General features: G+C 36.5%; 1 protein-coding gene across 2 annotated transcripts in view; it reads left to right on the forward strand.

Moving 5' to 3' along the window:
* RP1 (RP1 axonemal microtubule associated) overlaps nucleotides 1–7,260 on the forward strand; it is a 51,679-nt gene extending 44,419 nt beyond the window's left edge. For both annotated transcript variants that reach the window (XM_025871428.2, XM_073892775.1), the window contains one exon: nucleotides 1,625–7,260. In XM_025871428.2, the coding sequence (XP_025727213.2) occupies nucleotides 1,625–7,260 (5,636 nt within the window). The remainder of the gene's footprint in view (nucleotides 1–1,624) is intronic.
* The last annotated feature ends 13,179 nt before the right edge of the window (nucleotides 7,261–20,439 follow it).

Raw genomic sequence — 20,439 nt, forward strand, 5'->3', positions numbered from 1 at the left:
GAGGGGAATTCTATGGAATTGGTATAAGTGACATCTAGTAGTTATAAAGTTTTCTCCAAATAGTACCATGCAGCATTATAGCTGAGCTCAGCAGGTTAGTTGAGTGACTGTGCTTTTAAAAATCTCTAAGTGCATATGAACTGTACCTTCTGAAGTTATTCCAGTAAAAATCACAGCCCTTGGATCCTTTTTTTTATTTATTAAAAAAGTTCACGTAGTCAGTTCATGCTGGTTAATAATAATCTAGGTTGATAATTCCTTAGGAAATGCTGCACAATATAGCATAATCCTTTGGGTAGGGAAGAAGGAGGGCTTGTTGATGCCCAAGAGTATAGGATGGGCTATAAATTCTCTATGCAGGCATGGAATTGTAGTATTCATTGTGCTCAGTATTTTAAGCTCATTATTCTTTGTGCACAGTGTTTTAGCTCTGTGCTGAGGAATTGATTGCCACTTACAGTTAAATTTTGGTTTTTATTTAGACGTGGAATAATAAACCCTTTAAGTAGTATTAATCCCTCTACTTATTGCTAAAGTGGGTGAAACTCATCTACTATGGATATACTCAATAGATATCTATTAATGTTTCTATTTTGTAGGCATTAGCTGCCAAATATCTGTTAAGCACGTGGTAGTACTGTTTCACTGTGCTTATTTTACTAAAATGATTTTATTATTTTGTGTGATATGGGTTGTGAATATGATTTTTGATGGAGTTAGGGAATCTGAGGGCTTTGTTAAATATTTAAAAAATTTTAAGTGAGGCCTTTTCATTTGTCATTTTGGTAAATGCATACAAAAAATAAGAGAAAATATTTCCAGGTTTGAACTCTGAAATGTTGAAGGTGTTTAATTGATGCCAAGTATATATAAATCTATACAAACTACTAATAAGAATTTGAGTTTAAGAAGCTAGAGTACTAAAGTTATCTTTAGAGACAGACAATAAAAATATAACTAGATATGTTGGTCTATTGTCTAGCTCTGTTCTCTTTTGTGCCCTATATTACATTAAATGTACTAATTATACAAAGTGAATGCTAAATTAATAATTATTACTCGATTAATGTTGACTTCTAAGTAAATTCTAAAAATGTTTTAACTTTCAAAATATTTTAGATGTCTTTCTTAGATATGCACAGACAGGAAAATGAATATCACTGTAAATTATTACTCACTTTGTTTGCATAGATAGGCAGCACTTAGACTCCAGTTTCAGTACTAGTAAACAAAACAATAAAACAAAATCCCACAAAAATCTTTTTATTTTTGCTAGAATCCTTAGCAATTTCTACTTGATACTTTCCTTATTAAAATTGCCTAATTAAACTCACAAAAATTAAAATTCTGTGAATTTCTTGATTGAAGTAAGATTACAGGTTTTCTTTTTGAGAGTAGCTTGTAGAAATGTACCATATATTATAGTGAATTCAAATAACCAATGAATACATAGAGGTGAGAAACATATTAATATCTTACTATGAAATTTAGAAAATATGGTATTTTTCATACTAATTATTTATTTTTCTTTTCTTTCTTTGCTGCCTCTTCTATTGGATATTTATAACTTCTCTGTCTTCTACATTTTGATGTGGGGCATCTTTTACTCTTAAAATCTTGAAAGTGAGTACACATGTGCCTTCAAGTACAAAGTCCCAGATTTATTCTGTTTCTTCTGACAAAATGCATAATATTGATTGCTACTCAGACCATTCTTTTGCTTCAGAAAATTACTTGGCCTTAGATAAAAATGATTCTCAGAATTTATTGATATATCCTTCTGAAGATGATATTGAGAAATCAATTATTTTTAATCAAGATGGTACCATGACAGTTGAGATGAAAGTTCGATTTAAGATAAAAGAGGAGGAAACCATAAAATGGACCACCGTCAGTAGAGCAAGTCTTTCTCATAACAATGAAAAGAATGAGGTAGGCAGTTTTCTGGGAAGAAGAGATGATCGGTCTTCTGGTTTAAAAATTGCAGCATGCTCATTGTCTGCAGATGTCTCATCTCTAGAGAAAGACAGTAATCAAGAGGGCAGTTTGGCAGAGGACATAAACACTCAAATGACAGATCAAGACACTGAAACTTGCACTTTTGCCAGTAGGCAGAATGCTGCTATGGATACAAACATCATCCAGGAGACTATGGATCAAGCAAAGCATCATTTTTATAGGCCCCCTACACCTGGACCAAGAAGAGCGAGACAAAAGAAATCTGTGAGAGGGAGTGTGACCTTGGTATCTGAAACTGAAGTTCAAGAGGAAATGATCTTTAGTGAAGAGAGGGAAGATGGGAAAAACAAATCTGAATATCATATGTTCACACATTCTTGCAGTAAAATGTCATCAGTATCTAACAAACCAGTGCTTGTTCAGATCAATAACAATGAGCAGATGGAGTCATCTTTAGAAAGAAAAAAGGAAAGCAGGCTGCTCAAGTCAGGTGCAATACATGCTGGTGTTGTAGAAATTACAAGTCAGAGGATGTTAGAGATGTCTCATAATAATGGCTTGCCACAGACTATATCAGAAAACTCAATTGTGGAGGAAGGTATAGTTGATAGTGGAAGACCAGGCAACAAAACTAGTATCAAAAACTTAAGACCTTGTGGTGACACCAGTGATAGATTCAGTCCTGTTTTGGCAGATACAACTCATTCTTTAAGTAACAACTCTGGAGCTGACAGAACTATTTCTGAGACCCCAGCTTCAATAAGGTCTTCCACTGTCACCACAAGAATTGACAGACTACGTAATGAATTTGCTCAGTGTGGTTTAACAAAATTTCCAGCAAATGAAAAGCAGATTTCATCATCTGTTGCCAGCAAAAAGAAGATGAAACCTCAGCAACAAATGATAAATTCCAGGTATCAGGATGGAAAGATTGCAACCAAAGGAATTCTTAGTAAAAGTAAGAGAATAAACACAGGAGGTAGAATTACACAGGAAGTCATATTGGAGGATTCAGACAGTTCCCTTAAAGGAGGAATACTTTGTGAGGAAGACCTCCATGTAAGTGATATGGTAATTGAATCAAATTATTGTTGTTCCAAAAGTAATCTCAATCCCATGAATTCCAAGAATTTCCATGTAAATAAGTTAAATACTCTTCAGAATCCTAAGAAGTTTCAAGGACTTTTAGCCAAAAGGAAGTCCAGACCAGTAAGTTTAGGAGGACCTACAAAAAGAGAAATTGGTCAAGACAATAAAGTATTTCCCCATAATGACTTTAGGTGTTACAAAAATAATTTTGAAGATCAAAATTTATTTCATGTTTTTAACTTCCTTGAGCAAAAACTCAGTGCTTTTTGTGGACCACAGGCTCAAGCAGAAATAGCATCTTGGTATTTGAGAGGAATGACCAAGAAAAGTTTAGTTTCAAAAGTTAATAATTCACACATAACTTTAAAAACTCAGAAAAAACAAAAAGGGGATAAGTTGAAATTAAGTACTATTGTAAGTAAACAACATGTTACAACCAGGGCAAATTCCTTAGCTTCTTTGAAAAAAGCTGTTTTTCCTGAGGATATTAGCCATCATTCAGTTCAAAATTATATACAGAGATGGTTGCAGAGCATAAAACCGCATTCAGCTCCGCAACCTAGAAAATCAGCTCCAATATACAAAAAAGAAAGGAGTGTGGTAAGTTGTAACAACAATGGTTTTGCAGGAACCAATTCCCACACAAGTTCTGGAAAAGGAAATAATTTTGTTATGGAAAGTAATAAACACATAACTAAAAGTGCCAGTTCGACAGAAAATCTAGACAAAAAGGTGGGTAAATCTTTTAACAAAGGTAACGGTGAAGAACTTTCTAAAGATCTCTGTGAGAATCAAGTTGAATCTCTGAATGATGCTTGCTTTCTTCCCTTGCATGAAAATTGTGCTTTGTCACAGTCATCTATCGATGATCATAATACTAAAATCCAGTTATGTGCTGAAAAATTAGGACCAGAGGTAAGCCTTATTTACCAAGAAATAAATCTCGCTACAAAAAGGCACAGTGTAGAGGCTGCTATTCAAGTAGATCTTATGGAAGAAAACACTCCAAAAGACCTTTTACCAGTCTTGTTGCTTCGCCAACTGCAAGCTTTAGTTCCTAGTATTCATAAGACTCAGAATGGAATTATTCAAATGCCAGGTTCACTTGCAGATGTTCCCTTCCCTTCCCCAATATGTAAGTCCTATACTAATGTCCTTCTAGCTTGGCTTCTAGTGCTCAGCTTAAAGGGAAGTATAAATAGCTTCTGCCAAGGTGATGCTCACAAGACTACCAACAGAGCTTCAGAAATACTTGGATTATTGGAGGTTCTAAAGCATACTGCCATCACGGAGGAAGCTGATGATTTGAAGGCTGCTGTTGCCAGTTTAGTGGAATCAACCACAAATCACTTTGGACTCACTGAGAAAGAACAAGACATGGTTCCAAGAGGACTTTCTGCAAATTGTTCCACACCCAACACTCAGAGAGTTCCTAAGTGCATTGAAAATGAAAAAACACAGAAAATCTCTTTAGATGGAGGCTACTCTGCCAGTGAGGACTGTGGTCCTGAAGTCTGTGTTTCAGAGTTGACTTGTTCTTCATGTCACATGTGCACTGTGAATAAGACCTATCCTCCAAAAGAGACTTGTAACCTCAGTGACATTTTTTCCCCTAGTGATGGCTCTACCATTGATCAGACTTCCGTGAATAAGGCTTGTTTCCTAGGAGAGGTCTGTTCACTTACTGATGTTCTGTCTTCCCATAAGGCTTGTGCTCCTGATGAAAACCATAGTTATGAGGCAACTTGCCCAGCTGATGAGACCTACATTCCCAACAAAGTCTGCAATGCCAGTGACTTTTTAAATTCCAAAGAAAACACATGGGCTGATAATTTGGAATTGACTGAAGAATTAGAAAGGAATGATGAAGTTCAGAAAGACTTAAATATTTTGGCAGACCCTGGGTGTAAACATGGCTTTAATGTATTGGTGTCACCCCAAAATACCAGCAATTTAAGCCACTGTGGCTTTACCATAAATGAAACTGAACCGGAAATTGATAAGGGACATAGTTCTGTAGCTGAATTTAAAAATTGTTCATTAAAGAAATTTCAGGGTAAAAATGCATCTACATCCTCTGATAAGGAAGACTCAAAGACTTCTGAAGAACCAGGCTCAATAACCAATAGCATGACATCAAGTGAAAGAAACATTTCAGAATTGGAATCTTTTGAAGAATTAGAAAACCAGGACAGTGATATCTTTCATACAAAGGTAAATGCAGGAGAGCAGGCCACTGAAGAATTGATCCAAAAAGAGTTAGAGACCAGTAAAAATTTGGAATTGATAGAAGTCTCCAGCAGGAACATTACAGAAGAAGAAAAAAGAAGTGGTGTAATTTGTGAGGCAATCAATAGGAAGCTGGCAATACCACCATCTTTAGTGTTTTGCTATGATTCTAAGCAAAATACTGAAAAGGAACTCAATGAAGGAGAAACTAAAATGAGAGTAAAAATGATGGTGAAACACATGGAAATTGGAAGTTATTCAGAGTCCTCTCTTGATTTTAAAAATAGTTTCACAAGACCAGTGATTTCTGATGGGTCAGAATTTAGACTAGACAGTGAGAATGAGCAGCCATATAAAACATCCAGTGATGGCCCCAATAGCAGTTGTGAGGAGATTGCCCAAGAGAAAGAATACAATAAAGGATTTGTTAAAAGGACAATAGAAAAACTTTACAGTAAAGGAGAAATTATTAAACCATCTTTTTTTTCTGGGTCTGTGCATAGATCTCAAGTTTGTCCTTACAATTCTATGGAGTTTCAGTGTGTGAGGAAAGTAGGTCTTTATGATTCTGAAGGTCAGTCATTTGGGTCTTCTAAACAGGTATCTAGTAGTTCATCTATGTTGCAGAAATTTCCAGAAGGTCAAGATAAATGTGACTTTAATGATGTGAGGGCCGGTTATCATGGGGGAGACATTGTAGGCTATAGTACAAAACAAAATGATTGTAACAGAATCGTTAAAGACCTAGAGGAAGGAGTACTGATTGATAAAGGAAAGTGGCTCCTGAAAGAAAATCATTTGTTAAGAGTATCATCTCCTGAAAATTCTGGCTTATATGGCAATGCAGACACCACATCGGTGGATACTTTGCTTAATAACAGCAATGAGGTACCATATTCACATTTTGGAAATTTGGCTGAGCTATCCTCTTCAGAATTGGAGGAACTGACTCAACCCCTTGAAGTGAAATGCAGTTATTTTAACATGCCTCATTGTAGTGACTCCGAACCTTTTTGTGAGGATTTGCTAGATGTTCAAAATAAAACTTGTGCCAAGGAGAGAATACCAGATCATCATGCAGAGGAGAAGGCTAGTCATAAGTCAGAAAGAGTATGCACATCAGTCACTCATGTCTTTACATCTGCTGGTAACAAAGTCCATCCTGTCTCTGATGATACTATTGAAAACCAACCATTGCCTGGTAATAATGTAATTCGTGCTGCACTTCAGGAAGGTGACTCTCTGGATAAGCTCTATGCTATTTGTGGCCAGCACTGCCCTATACTAACTGTTATCATCCAACCTATAAATGAGGAAGACCGAGGATTTGTATATTGCAAAGATTCTGATATTGAAAATTTCTTGGGTCTCCATTTATGGATGAAAATACACCCATATTTACTACAGTCAAACAAAACCATGTTCAGAGATGAGAACAATAAAGCAAGTGGTAGAAAAGCATTTATTGATAATGCCATTGATGATACATTTGATCAGCTTTATTTTAATAAGACATTTGACTTGATGGATAAAAGAAAATTAAGAAAATTAAAAGGAATTAACTCTTTGAGCTTAGAGGAAGAAAATAATTTAAAGAAATTTCAATTATATTTAAATAAGTTTTGTGTGAATTTCTTGGACACATCATTGTTGGTTTTGGATGATTTGAATTCAAATACACAGGACCTCACCAATCAGACAAATGAAATCTTTGAAATAGTTGATGAGAATAACAACTTACTAAATAGCAGATTTCAGAATTCATTAACAAATCTCAATCAGGTAGTAAGAGAAAATAGCAACTATCATTACTCCTTTGAAATGCGTGGTCAAACCTGCCTATTTTACCAAGTTGAGACATCCTTAAATATTAGCAACAGAAATGTATTAGAAATATTTTATATATTTGAGGATGAAAATCTTTTTATTTGGGAAGAGGAAAGCCAAATTGATCTTGAAAACAGTGATGAACAAGACTTATAATTTTAATATCAGCACAGCCTTTTTAAATCAGTGTGTTTTTTCCTCATAATGAGATGAAACACATGGGATGGATATAGACTAGATAACCTCTAAAAATTTCACACTTTAAAATGAGCTTATTCTAGAAAGTTTGCACTTGGATAATCTGATTTGACTTTCATTATTCGTCTGTTCTTCATTTTTCCAAAAATTACAGACTCAGTTTTTATTCTGTTATTTTTGAAATTTCTGTGTGTTTTCCCCTGAACATATGTAATTTCCTGGAACTGTGATTTTTTTTTTTTTTAGGACATCATAAAAGTTCCTAAGGACAGGAATTCTTTTTTCTCCCTTTTTATGTTGTTCATTTTAGTGCAAAATATGTATTGATGAATAAATGGAATAGACATAGTCTCAAAGTGTACTTACTAATTTTAACTCCGATTTAATAAAGGTATGAAGATAAGATCTCCACAACAATCTCGTAAGTTTCTTGTTCCAAATGTGTTGAATCTAGTTTCCTCAGAACATCTATCTAACGAACTCACAAGCATTTCCAAGGGACAGAATTCACTGTTTTTCCTCATGATTAGAAAAAGATGCTTTACTACTATGCTGCCTCTTCGTACTTTGCCTAGAAATTACAATCTTTTAAACAGTAGTAAAATGTCAAGAAATCCAAATAGGTCAGAAAAAAAAAAAAAGGAAAAACTTAAGGCATGCTCTGTGAAGAAAAATTAAAGGAGCTGGAATGATTTGGGAAAGAAAATTTAAAATTTAAAATTCTCAAAATTGAAGAAAAACTGCTGTGTAGAAGAACTTGACATTTTTTGTATGTTCAACTGCATTGATAAAAACTTAATTAGATATAAGGAAAAACATATTGCCTAGGAGAATAAATACATTTGATTAGACTATAAATTGCCTGTTTTGAATCCTTGTGGTATTTTGCCTGGGATTTATCCAGGGAACCTTTTAAGATTCCTCCCACTTTGTGACTATATCACAGACTATATTGATGGTATAGAAACAAGTCTTGTAACATTGAAATCTATGTCTCTTGTCTGGAATGGACTTAAAGTAGAACAATTAATTTTTTTGGAGCCACAAATGGAGGTGTTAAAAACAACAAATTTGGTATTGAGTAACTAAAGGTAACTAATTACATAAAAAATACCTTTGGTTTCAGTTTAACATGAGTTATAAATCCATAAAAAATTATAAGTTGTTATTTATTTCACCAGATGAAGACTTACCTCTATGTACAGTATACTTTTTCTACATTAAGTGATACGCTTTTCTCATTGAAAAGTAAAGTTTGCCATTTTACATAAGCCTCTGTAATGACCAGTGAGAATTTTGTTGAAATAAAGGGCTAAAATTGTGAAGAAATAATAGAAAAGGGGGAATTTATATTAATTTTGTGCCTACTTTGTAGTAGGTCTCTGGTAGTCTTACAGATCTATTAAATGTAATCCTTCCTCATAAAGACACTGAGTTTGGCTTTGCTATACTCCCTTTTTGTAGGTGACAGAACCTAGAGGCAGGGACATAAAGTACTTTCATCGGTGGTGCATAGTACCACTGTCAGAATTTGAACCCAGACCTTTGTGCTTGAAAATCACTGTTATTTTTATTACACCTTTATTATTTTTATGTGAGGAAAAAGTGATAAAATATTTAAAAAACTGGGCACCTTGCATGGCTCAGTCAGTTAAGTGTCTGACTCTTGATTTCAGCTCAGGTCATGATCTCAGGATTGTGAGATTAAATAAAATAAATAAATAAATAAATAAAATAAAATTATCTCCTTCTCCCTCTCTGCCCCTCATCCCCCTCTACCTTTCCCTCTGAAATATTTATATTTATATTTATAATTTATATCTTATATATTTAAAAAATTTAAAAAATTAGTGCTCTCCCCAGAGAAGAGAGAAGGAAATTAATCTGGAAAGAGAATGATATTTAGGTGTATCAAGGAGGTTGGGAAAATCACAACAGCCAGGAGCTTATAGGAAAATATGGCATGTAGCATATGGTTTTTTAGCAATTATACTACATGTGTTACATTAATACAATAACACTGCTAGGTGGCCCAGATGATATTGGGAAGAAGAAATTGAGAGTGACATAAATGAATTAGTAATTCATGACTGTGTAATGTACTTATTTAAGTTGAATAGATTCATATGCATTGAATTCTGAGATTTGGATCCACATCTTATATCATGTTTCTATCCCAATTCTAGCATATTGCTTGGGACATGGTAAGCAACTAGTAAATATGTGTTGAATGCTTACCCCTTATTATCTTCAAATACATACAGGGAGATATGCAAAGATGCTGAGGGATAGAACTAAGTTTTTTGTATTTTATGAAGACTTGCATTAAAAAATATCTTGCAACACCATGAAAGAAGACTAAATGAAACTTCAGAGGAAATTTAAGAATTTTGCATAGACCTGGCTTTTGCTTTAAAGATGAAGTGCGCTAGGGTTGAGGAAGGGATCCTAGCCTATTGTGTTCTAGAGAATATAGCCAACTTGAGAATCTTGGAATCCAGGTGGAATGGTGTAATTATTTTTATGCCCACAAGATGTCACCTGCGCTATGCATTACCAGAAGTTCAATTGCAGCCTTCAGAAGGAGCTTTGCATGACTAAAGGGAATGCAAGGATTGAGACAGTCTCTGGGCAGTTTGCTTCTGCTTCAAAGAAAACTGAGGACCCAATTGTACAGGCAAACCCTCCTCCCCACCCCAAGTATTAAACCCAGAGGGCATATCAGTACTCAGAATTAGAGGAAATAGTCTGTTAGTAGCAAGGAGCTGAAGTTCAAAAGTAGAGGGGATACTAAAAAATGCAAGCTATTTAATAATCATCAGAGTTGATCCCAAGGAAAACTGAGTTTGGAGAGAGAGGGGACAACTCAAAATCCTAACTCCAGTTGAAACTAAGTTAATGAATCATTGGCTCAGTGGGTAGGGGTGATTTTTCCATGGTTCACAGATATTTTATGTCTTGTCTTTTCAGTGACGTAAAACACATCCTGCTTTCAAGGTTTAAACTGAGGTATCAAAGCCGTGTTTCATGTTTGTAGCACACATTTTATTAGTTTCCTCATCTGTAAAATGGGGATACCACTTTATTTTTTAAAATTTTTTAAAAATTTTATTTATTTGTTAGAGAGAGCACAAGTGGGGGGAGCTGCAGAGGGAGAGGGAGAAGCAGACTCTCCGCTGAGCAGAGAGCCCAGTGCAGGGCTTGATCCCAGGACCTTGGGATCATGATCTGAACTGAAAGCAGATGCTTAACCAACTGAGCCACACAGGCACTCCTGTGGCTACCACTTTAAAGGTCTTATCTGTAAAATAAATGTGCCTTTTAAGTTACCTTATAAGATTGTTGTGAGAGGATCACTTCAGAGAATGTTGGTAAAAGCTATTAGCACAGAACTTGGTACACAGTGCTTAATACATTTTAGCTGTTTTGTTTTTTATTTATAATTTAGTTTTTTTTGCCCTTCAAAAATTGAGGTATAGTTAACATGCAGTTACATTAGTTTCAGGTGCACAATCTAGTGATTTGACAACTCTACATGTTATGCTATGCTCGCTATAAGTGTAGCTACTGTCTTGTCACCATACGATGCTGTTATAATACCACTGACTATATTCCCTATGCTGTACCTTTCATCCCTGTCACTTATTCATTCCATAACTGGAAGCCTGTACCTACTATTGCCCTTCACCCATTTTGCCCATCCCCTCACCCCTTGTCCTCTGGCAACCACCAGTTTTTCTCTTTGTTTATGGGTCTGTTTCTGCTGTTTTGTTTTGTTTTTTAGATTCCACATATAAGTGAAATCATATGGTATTTGTCTTTATTTGCCTTATTTTACTTAGTGTAATACCCTCTAGGCACATCTATGTTGTTGCAAATGGCAAGATCTTATTCTTTTTTTATGGCTAAATAATCTGTTCATATACATATGTATATATATACACACCATTTCTTTATTCATCTATTGATGGATATTTGGGTTGCTTCCATATCTTGACTATTGTAAATAATGCCGCGATAAACATAGGAGTGCATATATCTTTTTGAATTAGTGTTTTTGTTTTCTTTCGTGGAATTACTAGGTAATATGGTATTTCTATTTTTAATTTTTTGAGGAACTTCCATAATGTTTCCCATAGTGGCTATACAAGTTTATATCCCCACCAATAGTGCATGAGGCTACCTTTTACTCCACATCTTTGCCAACACTTGCAATTTCTTCTCTTCTTGATATTAGCCATTCTGACAGGCATGAGGTAATATTTCATTGTGTGTGTGAGTTTTTGAAGATCTTATTTTTAAGTAATCTCTGCACCCAACATGGGGCTTGGATCTACAACCCCAAGATCAAGAATCCCATGGTGCCCCTCATTGTGGTTTTAATTTGCATTTCCCTGATGATCAGTGATGTTGAGAATCTTTTCAAGTATTTGTTGGCTATCAGTATGTTTTCTTTGCAAAAATGTCTATTAAGGTTGTCTGCCCATTTTTAGTCAGATTGTTTTTTGGTGTTGAGTTGTATTATAAGTTTTTTATATATTTTGGATATTAGCCCCTCATTAGATCTGTCATTTGCAAGTATCTTCTATTCACTGTGTGGCTTTTGTGGTGTGTTGATGGTTTCCTTTACTGTGCAAAAGCTTTTTGTTTTGGTGAGGTCCCAGCAGTTTATTTTTATGTTTGTTTCCTTTGCCTGGGGAGACATATCTAGAAAAAATGTTGCTAACAGCAATGTCAAAGAGATGACTGCCTTTTTTTTTAAGGAATTTTATGGTTTTTGGGTCTCACATTTAGATCTTTAGTCTATTTTTTAGTTTATTTTTGTGTGGTGTAAGAAAGTGGTCAGGTTTCATTCTTTTGCATGTGGCTCTCCAGTTTTCTAACACCATTTATTGAAAAGACTGTCTTTTCCCTATGGCATATTCTTGCCTCCTTTCTTGTGGATTAATCGATCATATGGGTGTGGGTTTATTTTTGGGCTCTCTAGTATGTTCCATTGATTTATGTGTCTATTTTTGTGTCAGTACCATAGTATTTTGATTACTTTAGCTCTGTAGTATATCTTGAAATCTGGAATTGAGATACTTCCAGCTTTGTTCTTCTTTCTCAAGATTGCTTTGGCTATTTGAGATCTTTTGTGGTTCCATACAAATTTTAGTAGTATTCTAGTTCTGTGAAAAATGTTATTGGTATTTTGATAGGGATTGCATTGAATCCATAGATTGCTTTTAGTAGCCTGGACATTTTAATGATATTAATTCTTCCAATCCACGAGCATGGAGTATCTTTCCATTTGTGTTTTCTTTCATTTCTTTGATCAGTGTTTTATAGTTTTCAGATTTTTGTATATTATCTTGTATCTTGCTACTTAACTGAATTTATTCATCAATTCTAATAGTTTTTTTTTTTTTTTTTTACTGGAGACTAGGGTTTTCTAAATATAGTATCAAATAGTGACAGTTTTACTTCTTATTTACCAATTTGGATACCTTTTACTTATTTTTTCTTATCTGATTGCTGCAGCTAGGACTTTCAACACTATGTTGAATAGAAGTGGTGAGAATGGGGGTCCTTGTCTTATTCTTGATCTTGAGGAAAACTTTGATTTTTCACCATTGATTATGATGTTAGCTATGGGTTTGTCATCTATGGTCTTTGTTATGTTGAGGTATGGTCCCTCTAAACCCACTTTGTTGAGAGTTTTCTTTTTCTTAAAATATGAATGGATATTGTGTTTTGTCAGGTGCTTTTTCTGCATCTATTGAGATGATCATATGGTTTTATCCTCTTGTGAATGTGATGTATCACATTGATTTGTGAATATTGAACCACCCTTTTATCCCTAGAATAAATCCCACTTGATCGTGGCAAATAATTTTTTCTAATTTATTGTTGAATTTGGTTTCCTAATATTTTGTTGAGGATTTTTGCATCTATGTTCATCAGAGATACTGTCCTATAATTTTGTTTTTGTTGTTGTTTTTTGTAGTGCTTTTGCCTGGTTTTGGTATCAGGGTAATGGTGGCCTTATAGGACAAATTTGGAATTTTTCCTTCTAGCTTTTGGAGCAGTTAGAGAAGAATAGATATTAACTCTTCTTTAAATGTTTGGTGGAATTTGCCTGTGAAACCATCTGTGGTCTTGGACTTTTGTTTGTAGGGAGATTTTTGAATACTGATTCAATGTCATTACTAATAATTGTTCTCTTCAAATTTTCAATTTCTCCCTGATTTGGTTTTAGGAGATTATATACTTCTAGGAATTTATCCTTTTCTTCTACGTTGCCCAATTTGTTGGCATATAAGTTTTCATAATATTGTCTTATAATCCTTTGTATTTCTGTGGTGTTTTTTCTCCATTTTTTATTTATTTGAGTCCCCTCTCTCTTTCTCTGTGTGTTTTTATGATGAATCTGCCTAAAGGTTTATCAATTTTCCTTGCCTTTTTAAAGAACTAGCTTTTGGTTTCATTGATTTTTTTTCTATTATTTTATTTCTGTTTCATTTATTTCTGCTTTAATCTTTATTATTTCCTTCTTTCTACTAGATTTGGCTTTGTTTATTCTTCTTTTTCTAGTTCCTAGAGGTGTAAGATTAGGTTGTTTATTTGAGATTTTTCTTGTTTCTTGAGGTAAGCTTGTACCACTATAAACTTTTCTCTCAGAACTGCTTTTACTTCATCCAAAAGATTTTGGACCATTATGTTTTCATTTTCATTTGTCTCCAAGTATTTTTTTGTTTCTATTTTGATTTTGTGGTTGGCCCATTCATTGTTTAGTTGCATGTTGTTTAGCCTACATGTGTTTGTGTTTTTTCCAGATTTTTTCTTGTAATTGATTTCCAGGTTCATACTGTTGTGGTCAGAATAGATGCTTGATAAAATTTTAATCTTCTTAAATTTATTGAGACTTGTTTTGTGGCCTAACATGTTATCTGTCCTGGAGAATGATCTGTGTATACTTGAAAAGAATGTGTATTCTGTTGATTTTGGATGGAATGTTCTGTATATATTTTTTTAGGTCCATCTGGTTTAATATGTCATTCAAAGCCACTATTTGTTGAATTTCTGTCTTGATGATCTGTTCATTGATGTAAGTGGGGTGTTAAAGTTCCCCACTATGATTGTATTACTGTCAGTTTCTCTTTTGATACCTGTTAATAATTGCTTTATGTATTTAGGTATTCTTGTGTTGGGTGCATAGATATTCACAATTGCTATATCTTCTTGTTTGATTGATTTCTTTATCATTATCTAGTGCCCTCTTTGTCTCTTGCTACAGCCTTTGTTTTAAGGTTTATTTTGTCTAATAAACATTGTTCCCCCAGCTTTTCTTTTTGCTTCCATTTGCATGACATATGTTTTTCCACCTCATCAGTTTCAGTCTGTATGTGTCTTCAGGTCTGAAGTGAATCTCTTATAGGCAGCATATTGGTTTTTTATCCATTCAGTCACAGTATGTCTTTTGATTTGAGCATTTAGTCCATTTATATTTAAAGTAATTATTGATGGGTATGTACTCTTTTCCATTTTGTTAATTGTTTTCTGGTCATTTTCATAGTTCTTCTCCATTCCTTTGTTATTATCTTGCTGTCTTCCCTGTGGTTTGATGGCTTTTTTGTGTTGTGCTTGGCTTTCTTTCTCTCTATTTTTTGTGTATCTATTACAGGTTTTGATTTGTGGTTACTGCCTTTATTATATATTTGTTTTTGCCTGTAAAATTTTTTCCTTTCATAATTTTCTTCTAATTATGGCCTTTCCTTTCCATTGAAAGAATTCTCTTGAACATTTCTTGTAAGTCTGGTTTAATGGTGAGGACTCCTTTAACTTCTGTTTGTCTAGGATCTTGCCTCTAATTCTGAATGGCAACCTTGCTGGGTAGAGTATTTTTGGTTATAGGTTTTTTTCCTTTTAGCACTTTAAAATGACACTTTCTTCTGGCCTGCAAAGTTTCTGCTGAAAAATCAGCTGATAGTCTTATGGGGTTTCCCTTGTATGTAATGCTTTTCTTTTTTCATGCTGCTTTAAAAATTCTCTATCATTACTTTTTGCCATTTTAATTATTATGTATCTTGGTGTGGCTCCCCTTGGGTTCACCTTCTTCGGGACTTTCTGTGCTTCCTGGACCTGGATGACTGTTTCCTTCCCTAGATTAGGGAAGTTTTCAGCTATTATTTCTTCAAATAAATTTTCTGTCCCTTTCTTTCTTCTCCTTTTGGGATTCCTATAATGTGAATGTTACTATGCTTGATGATGTCACTGACCTCCCTTAACCCATTCTAATTTTTTATTATTTTTCTTTCTGCTGTTCAGCTTGATTGCTTTCTATCAGCCTGTCTTCCAGATTACTAATTTGTCTTTCTGCATCTGCTAATCTGCTGTTGGTTCCCTCTAGTGTATTTTTAAATTTTAGTTATTGAACTCTTCAGGTCTGACTAGTTCTTTTAAATATTTTCTGTCTCGTTGAGGTCCTCACTGAGATCATCCACTGTTTTCTCAAGGCCAGTGAGTATTTTTATGACAATTACTTTGAATTTTTTATTGACCATATTGCTTATCTTTGTTCCATTAGCTCTTTTGCTATGATTTTGTTTTATTCTTTCATTTGTGACACATTTCTCTATTTCCTCATTTTGTCTAACTCTCTTTTTCTATGTCTTAAGTAGAATCTCCTGGTCTTGAGAGTATGACCTTGTATAGAAGAGGTCCTGAGGTGCCATGTAGCACAATCCATTCTGGTCTCTAGAATCAGGCACTCCAGGTATCCTGTGTGGGCTGCATACATGCTACTATGGTGGCTGAGCCACTATTCCGTCAGCCTAGTCAGTTGCTTTGACCCACTTTGCTCACTGTAGGTGTGCTGGCTAGGGTTTGGTCCCTGTGCTATTGAGAGGCCTGTCTGAGGTCATTGTGAGCTCATTGGTAGTTGGGACCAGCAGTCAGACTAGCTGTCTGCAATCTGCCTTTCCACCTCAGCTGCAGGTGCACCAAAGGACAGGGCTTGCTCTCTTGGCAGCCAGCTAGGAGGCTGGGCTATGAGAACTGCAGGCTCACTGGTACCTGGGGTTATCTATTCCCTCCCCAAGGCAAGAGTCATTTTGCTGGTTCCTGTTAGGGATTCTTGCAGTGTGGCTGGGAAGGAGCTGCTTTGAACAGATGCCTGCTGAGGCAGGTAGGTTGGATGGAGCAGGTCCACAGGAGAACACTGGGTTAGGGCATGGAGTGCTAGCAAAGTAGATGGAGAGTGTCAGCACTGGCTCCCACAAACATCTGGCTATCTAGACTGGGGGAGGGAAAGAGAAATGGCATCTGGTAGTACTTTTGTTCCTGGAGAAGTCTCCTGAAGATCCCTACCCCTCCAGCACACATTCTAAGATTAGTCAGTAAATCTTTACATATACCCCAGGTGATTTTCAAACTGCTGCTGCTTTGCCGTGTCTCAGGCTGAGTTATTTATTATGCTGGCTCTTTAAGAGTGGGGACTCAGTTTCCTATTGCCCTCCAGCTCTTCTGGCATTAAGCTCACTAATTTTTAGTGTTACCAGAGTTAAGCCCTGCTGATTTTTAAAGCTCCTGAAGTTAAGCCCCACTGGTTTTCATAGCGAGATGTTATGGGGACTCATCTTCCCAGTGTAGGTCCCCAGTGTGTGGGATGCCTAGTATGGGGTCTGATCCTTTTGCTTCTCTGTGCTTGGGGTGTCTCTCCTGTTTGTGGATAGTCCTGCCAGGGGTTTAGTTCCTAACTGTATCTTTGCACCTCCTACCTTTTTTGATATGGCCTTCTCTACACAATTAATTGTAGGTCTGTTCTGTCAGTCTTCAGGTCATTTTCAGAGTTAGTTGTATAGATATAGCTGTTATCTCAGTTTGTCCATGCAACAAAGTGAGCTCATGATCCTCCTAATTTTTTATTTTTCACAACTTTCTCATTTTAGCTATTTTTAAAAAAGCCATTAGTTTTGGGGCACCTGGGTGGCTCAGTCAGTTGGGTGTCTGCCTTCGGCTCAGGTCATGATCCCAGGGTCCTGGGGTCAAGCCCCATGTTGGGCTCTCTGCTTGGCAGGTAGCCTCCTTCTCCCTCTCCCTCTGCCTGCTGTTCTCAATGCTTGTGCTCGCTCACTCTCTCTCTCTCTGTCAAATAAATAAATAAAGCCATTAGTGTTAATGACTTTTAAAAATATGCTTTAAAAAATTTGGTGTTTTTATCAAGCAGTTGAGTGAACCCTGGCTGTTGGCATGCACTACTCTGGCTGCTGGGTCTCACCATAGATGTACAGCAGTGTAGGCCTGGCCCATGTCACAAGTCAGGCTGAGAGCATGCAGATACACAGCTGGAGTGGCTTGCTGTGAGCCCAGTGGTGTGCGCCAGTGACAGAAAATTGGGTTGGAATTAGGCCCACAGTCATCAGTGGGGTCTGTCTCTTGGTGTGTACCCTTGTGGCCACAGGGTCTCCCTATAGGCATGTACATAGCATGGAGGCCAGTGATGAGCACCAACATTCAGGGGCACAGCTGGCTGGGCTAGCCAGAGGTGAGCCCAGTGGTGCAGGCCAGTGACTAGAAATAGGGCTGAATCTGGGCCTATAGGTAGCTGTGGAGGCCTTGGCAGTCAATTTGTACTGCTGTGGCCCCAAGATCTTGCCATGGGCATACACATGGCGGTAGAGGCTGGTGATGAGAGTTGGGCTGTTGGAGTACAAGTACACAGCTAGAAGTACTGGCCTTGAGCATGCACAGTGGTAGAGGTCAGCTACAGATGTCTAGGCTAGCATCTTGCACTTGCAGAGCTTAAGAGGCCTGTGCATTAGCTGCTGGTGTGGATCCCGGTCTTCAGAAGGGTGGGTGGGAGCGAGAAGGAAGGGAATCAGGTGGCTGATATCTTTAAACACAAATACCTGAGGGGCAAAACTGGTGAAATCTATAGGGGCCTGTGGTGGCTGTGCTGGCCATTGATCTTTTCAGTAGTGAAAGCTGCTAACATCCTCTGCAGAGCAGGTCAATTAGAACCATGGTCATTCCTGCTATGAGGCTTATCCTAGGAACCCCTTCTCTTATTCCTTGTTCCTTGCCATCTCTATACATCTCAGCCTTGCCAGTCTCTAGGTAGGGTGAAACGAAGTGGGTCTTTTATGTGGTGCCCCAAAAGGCTGGGGAAGTTGTTTGCCCCGCTCTCCCTTTCCTAGTGAGGGAAATTCTTTGTAGCTGTGGTGTTTCCTCTTGGTGCTGAGCTGTGCTGTGCTGAGTGCTGAGATGATGTAGGCCAAAGGAAGCTGTATTTTCCCTTTTGTGTGGTTATTTTCACATGTTTTTTTATTTTTCCACTCTGTTGCTAAAGTTTCTTAAGTGGATTTCTGAGCTCTCCCAGAGCTGTTTTTGTTCTTGGATAGCTGTCTAATTGTTGAAATTCATGGGGGGATGGAAACTGAGTTTCTCCTACTCCACCATCTTGGTGTTGTCTGTCCTGTAAGAGAAATATTGATAAATAGCTGGAATCTGTCCTATGTTTCATACAACTTACACTCCCTGTTTTACTCTTTCAGAAAGTATGGTGTAGTATAGCACTCTATGGATTCAGGCTGGTACTCTATTTCTTCAAAAGATTATTGTTGGAGTCAGCCTGATGATGCATCCTGTTTGGCAGTCCATCAAGTATAATTATAATATAGACCTTGACCTGGCTAAATTGGGTTAACATAAAGTGCGTAATTGATATGAAGTATGTGGAGTGATATGGAACATCTTCAGAGGGCTGGCTTAACCCTTGAGGGTCTTGAATGAGATAGGAATGGGATCCTTGGTGACTGCCTAATTGGCAGATATCTGCAGACAGTTTATCCACTAGTTTCTGTAGGGCATTAAGAGCTAAAACCAGACAGTGGGCCTGCTCTGGTAGGTTATCCAGTTCAGAGGTTCTACTTCTTTGGATGGTGAATCCTTCCCCTTGTATTTTGATTTTTTATTAAAGTTATACATGTATAACTAGTTTTGAAAAATTGGGTAGAAATACAAGGTTCAAAGTAAAAAACAGTAAATCAGTTTCTGACCCTTTACTCCGCACAGAGGCAGTCACCTTTGAAACTTTTAGCTCTTCCTTCTATTTATTTTTTTATTTCTAAAAATATATTTTTAAGGATTTTATTTATTTATTTGACACAGAGAGAGAGAGAGAGAGAGAGAGAGAAAGAGAACACAAGCAGGAGGAGCAGCAGAGGGAGAGGGAAAAGCAGGCTCTCTGCTGAGCCGGGAGCCCAATATGGGGCTTGATCCCAGAACCCTGGGATCATGATCTAAGCTGAAGGCAGACACTTAACTGACTGAGCCACTAGGCGTCCCTCTAAAAATATTGATATATTTTTTTTCAATTTCAGATTTTGTTTATTGATCTCTCCACCTCCTACCTTCTACTTCCTGTCCCTGCACTCTCTATTTCATTGATCTTCTCCCAATAAGGTTATAATTTTTAAAAATCACCATTGAGAGGTTTTATTTTAATTACCATGTAAATATTGTTTCTAAATTGAGCTGCTTTGTGTGTTTTTAGTACATTTCCTTTCTGGACAACTTTTTGTGTTCCCTGAAGTTAAAAACTGATTATCACTCATTCATTACTAAACCATTCCCCATGGCTGTAAATCTCTATCAGCATAGATATGTGTATCAGTTCTTCTGTTGGACCAATTTTTTTCCCTTGGGGATATTAATTGTCTTGGAGGCATTCTTCATAAAGTTCCTTGCTACTCTACCCCACCCCTTTCCATTCATAATGGAACGTTTGCTCTCCAGGCTTTGCTGCACTTCTGTCATCCTGGAGCTTTTCTTCAGCAACATCCTGGGAATCTTCTTTCTCTCTCTATATTGAATGTCCTATTTCTTGAAACCCACATCCTACCACTTAGGTCTTAGTTTTGATAGAACAAATTCTCTGGTAGGTTATAAGGAAGAATGCATGGAAGGTAAACTTCTGGGGATCTTAAATATATGAAGCTACCTTTTTTCTATTCCCATACTTAACTGACAAAAGTGATGCAGCATTGTAGGTTGGAAATATGATTTTTGAAAGCTTTCTTCATTTGTCTTTATCTTTCAACCCAATGTGAAAAGGGCTAAGCCATTCTCATTTCTGCTTCTATAATGACTCCC

The sequence above is a fragment of the Callorhinus ursinus genome, unplaced genomic scaffold, assembly GCF_003265705.2.
Source record: "Callorhinus ursinus isolate GAN/ISIS: 27379988/994484 unplaced genomic scaffold, GSC_fseal_2.0 scaffold5, whole genome shotgun sequence".
Classification (NCBI taxonomy): Eukaryota; Metazoa; Chordata; class Mammalia; order Carnivora; family Otariidae; genus Callorhinus; species Callorhinus ursinus.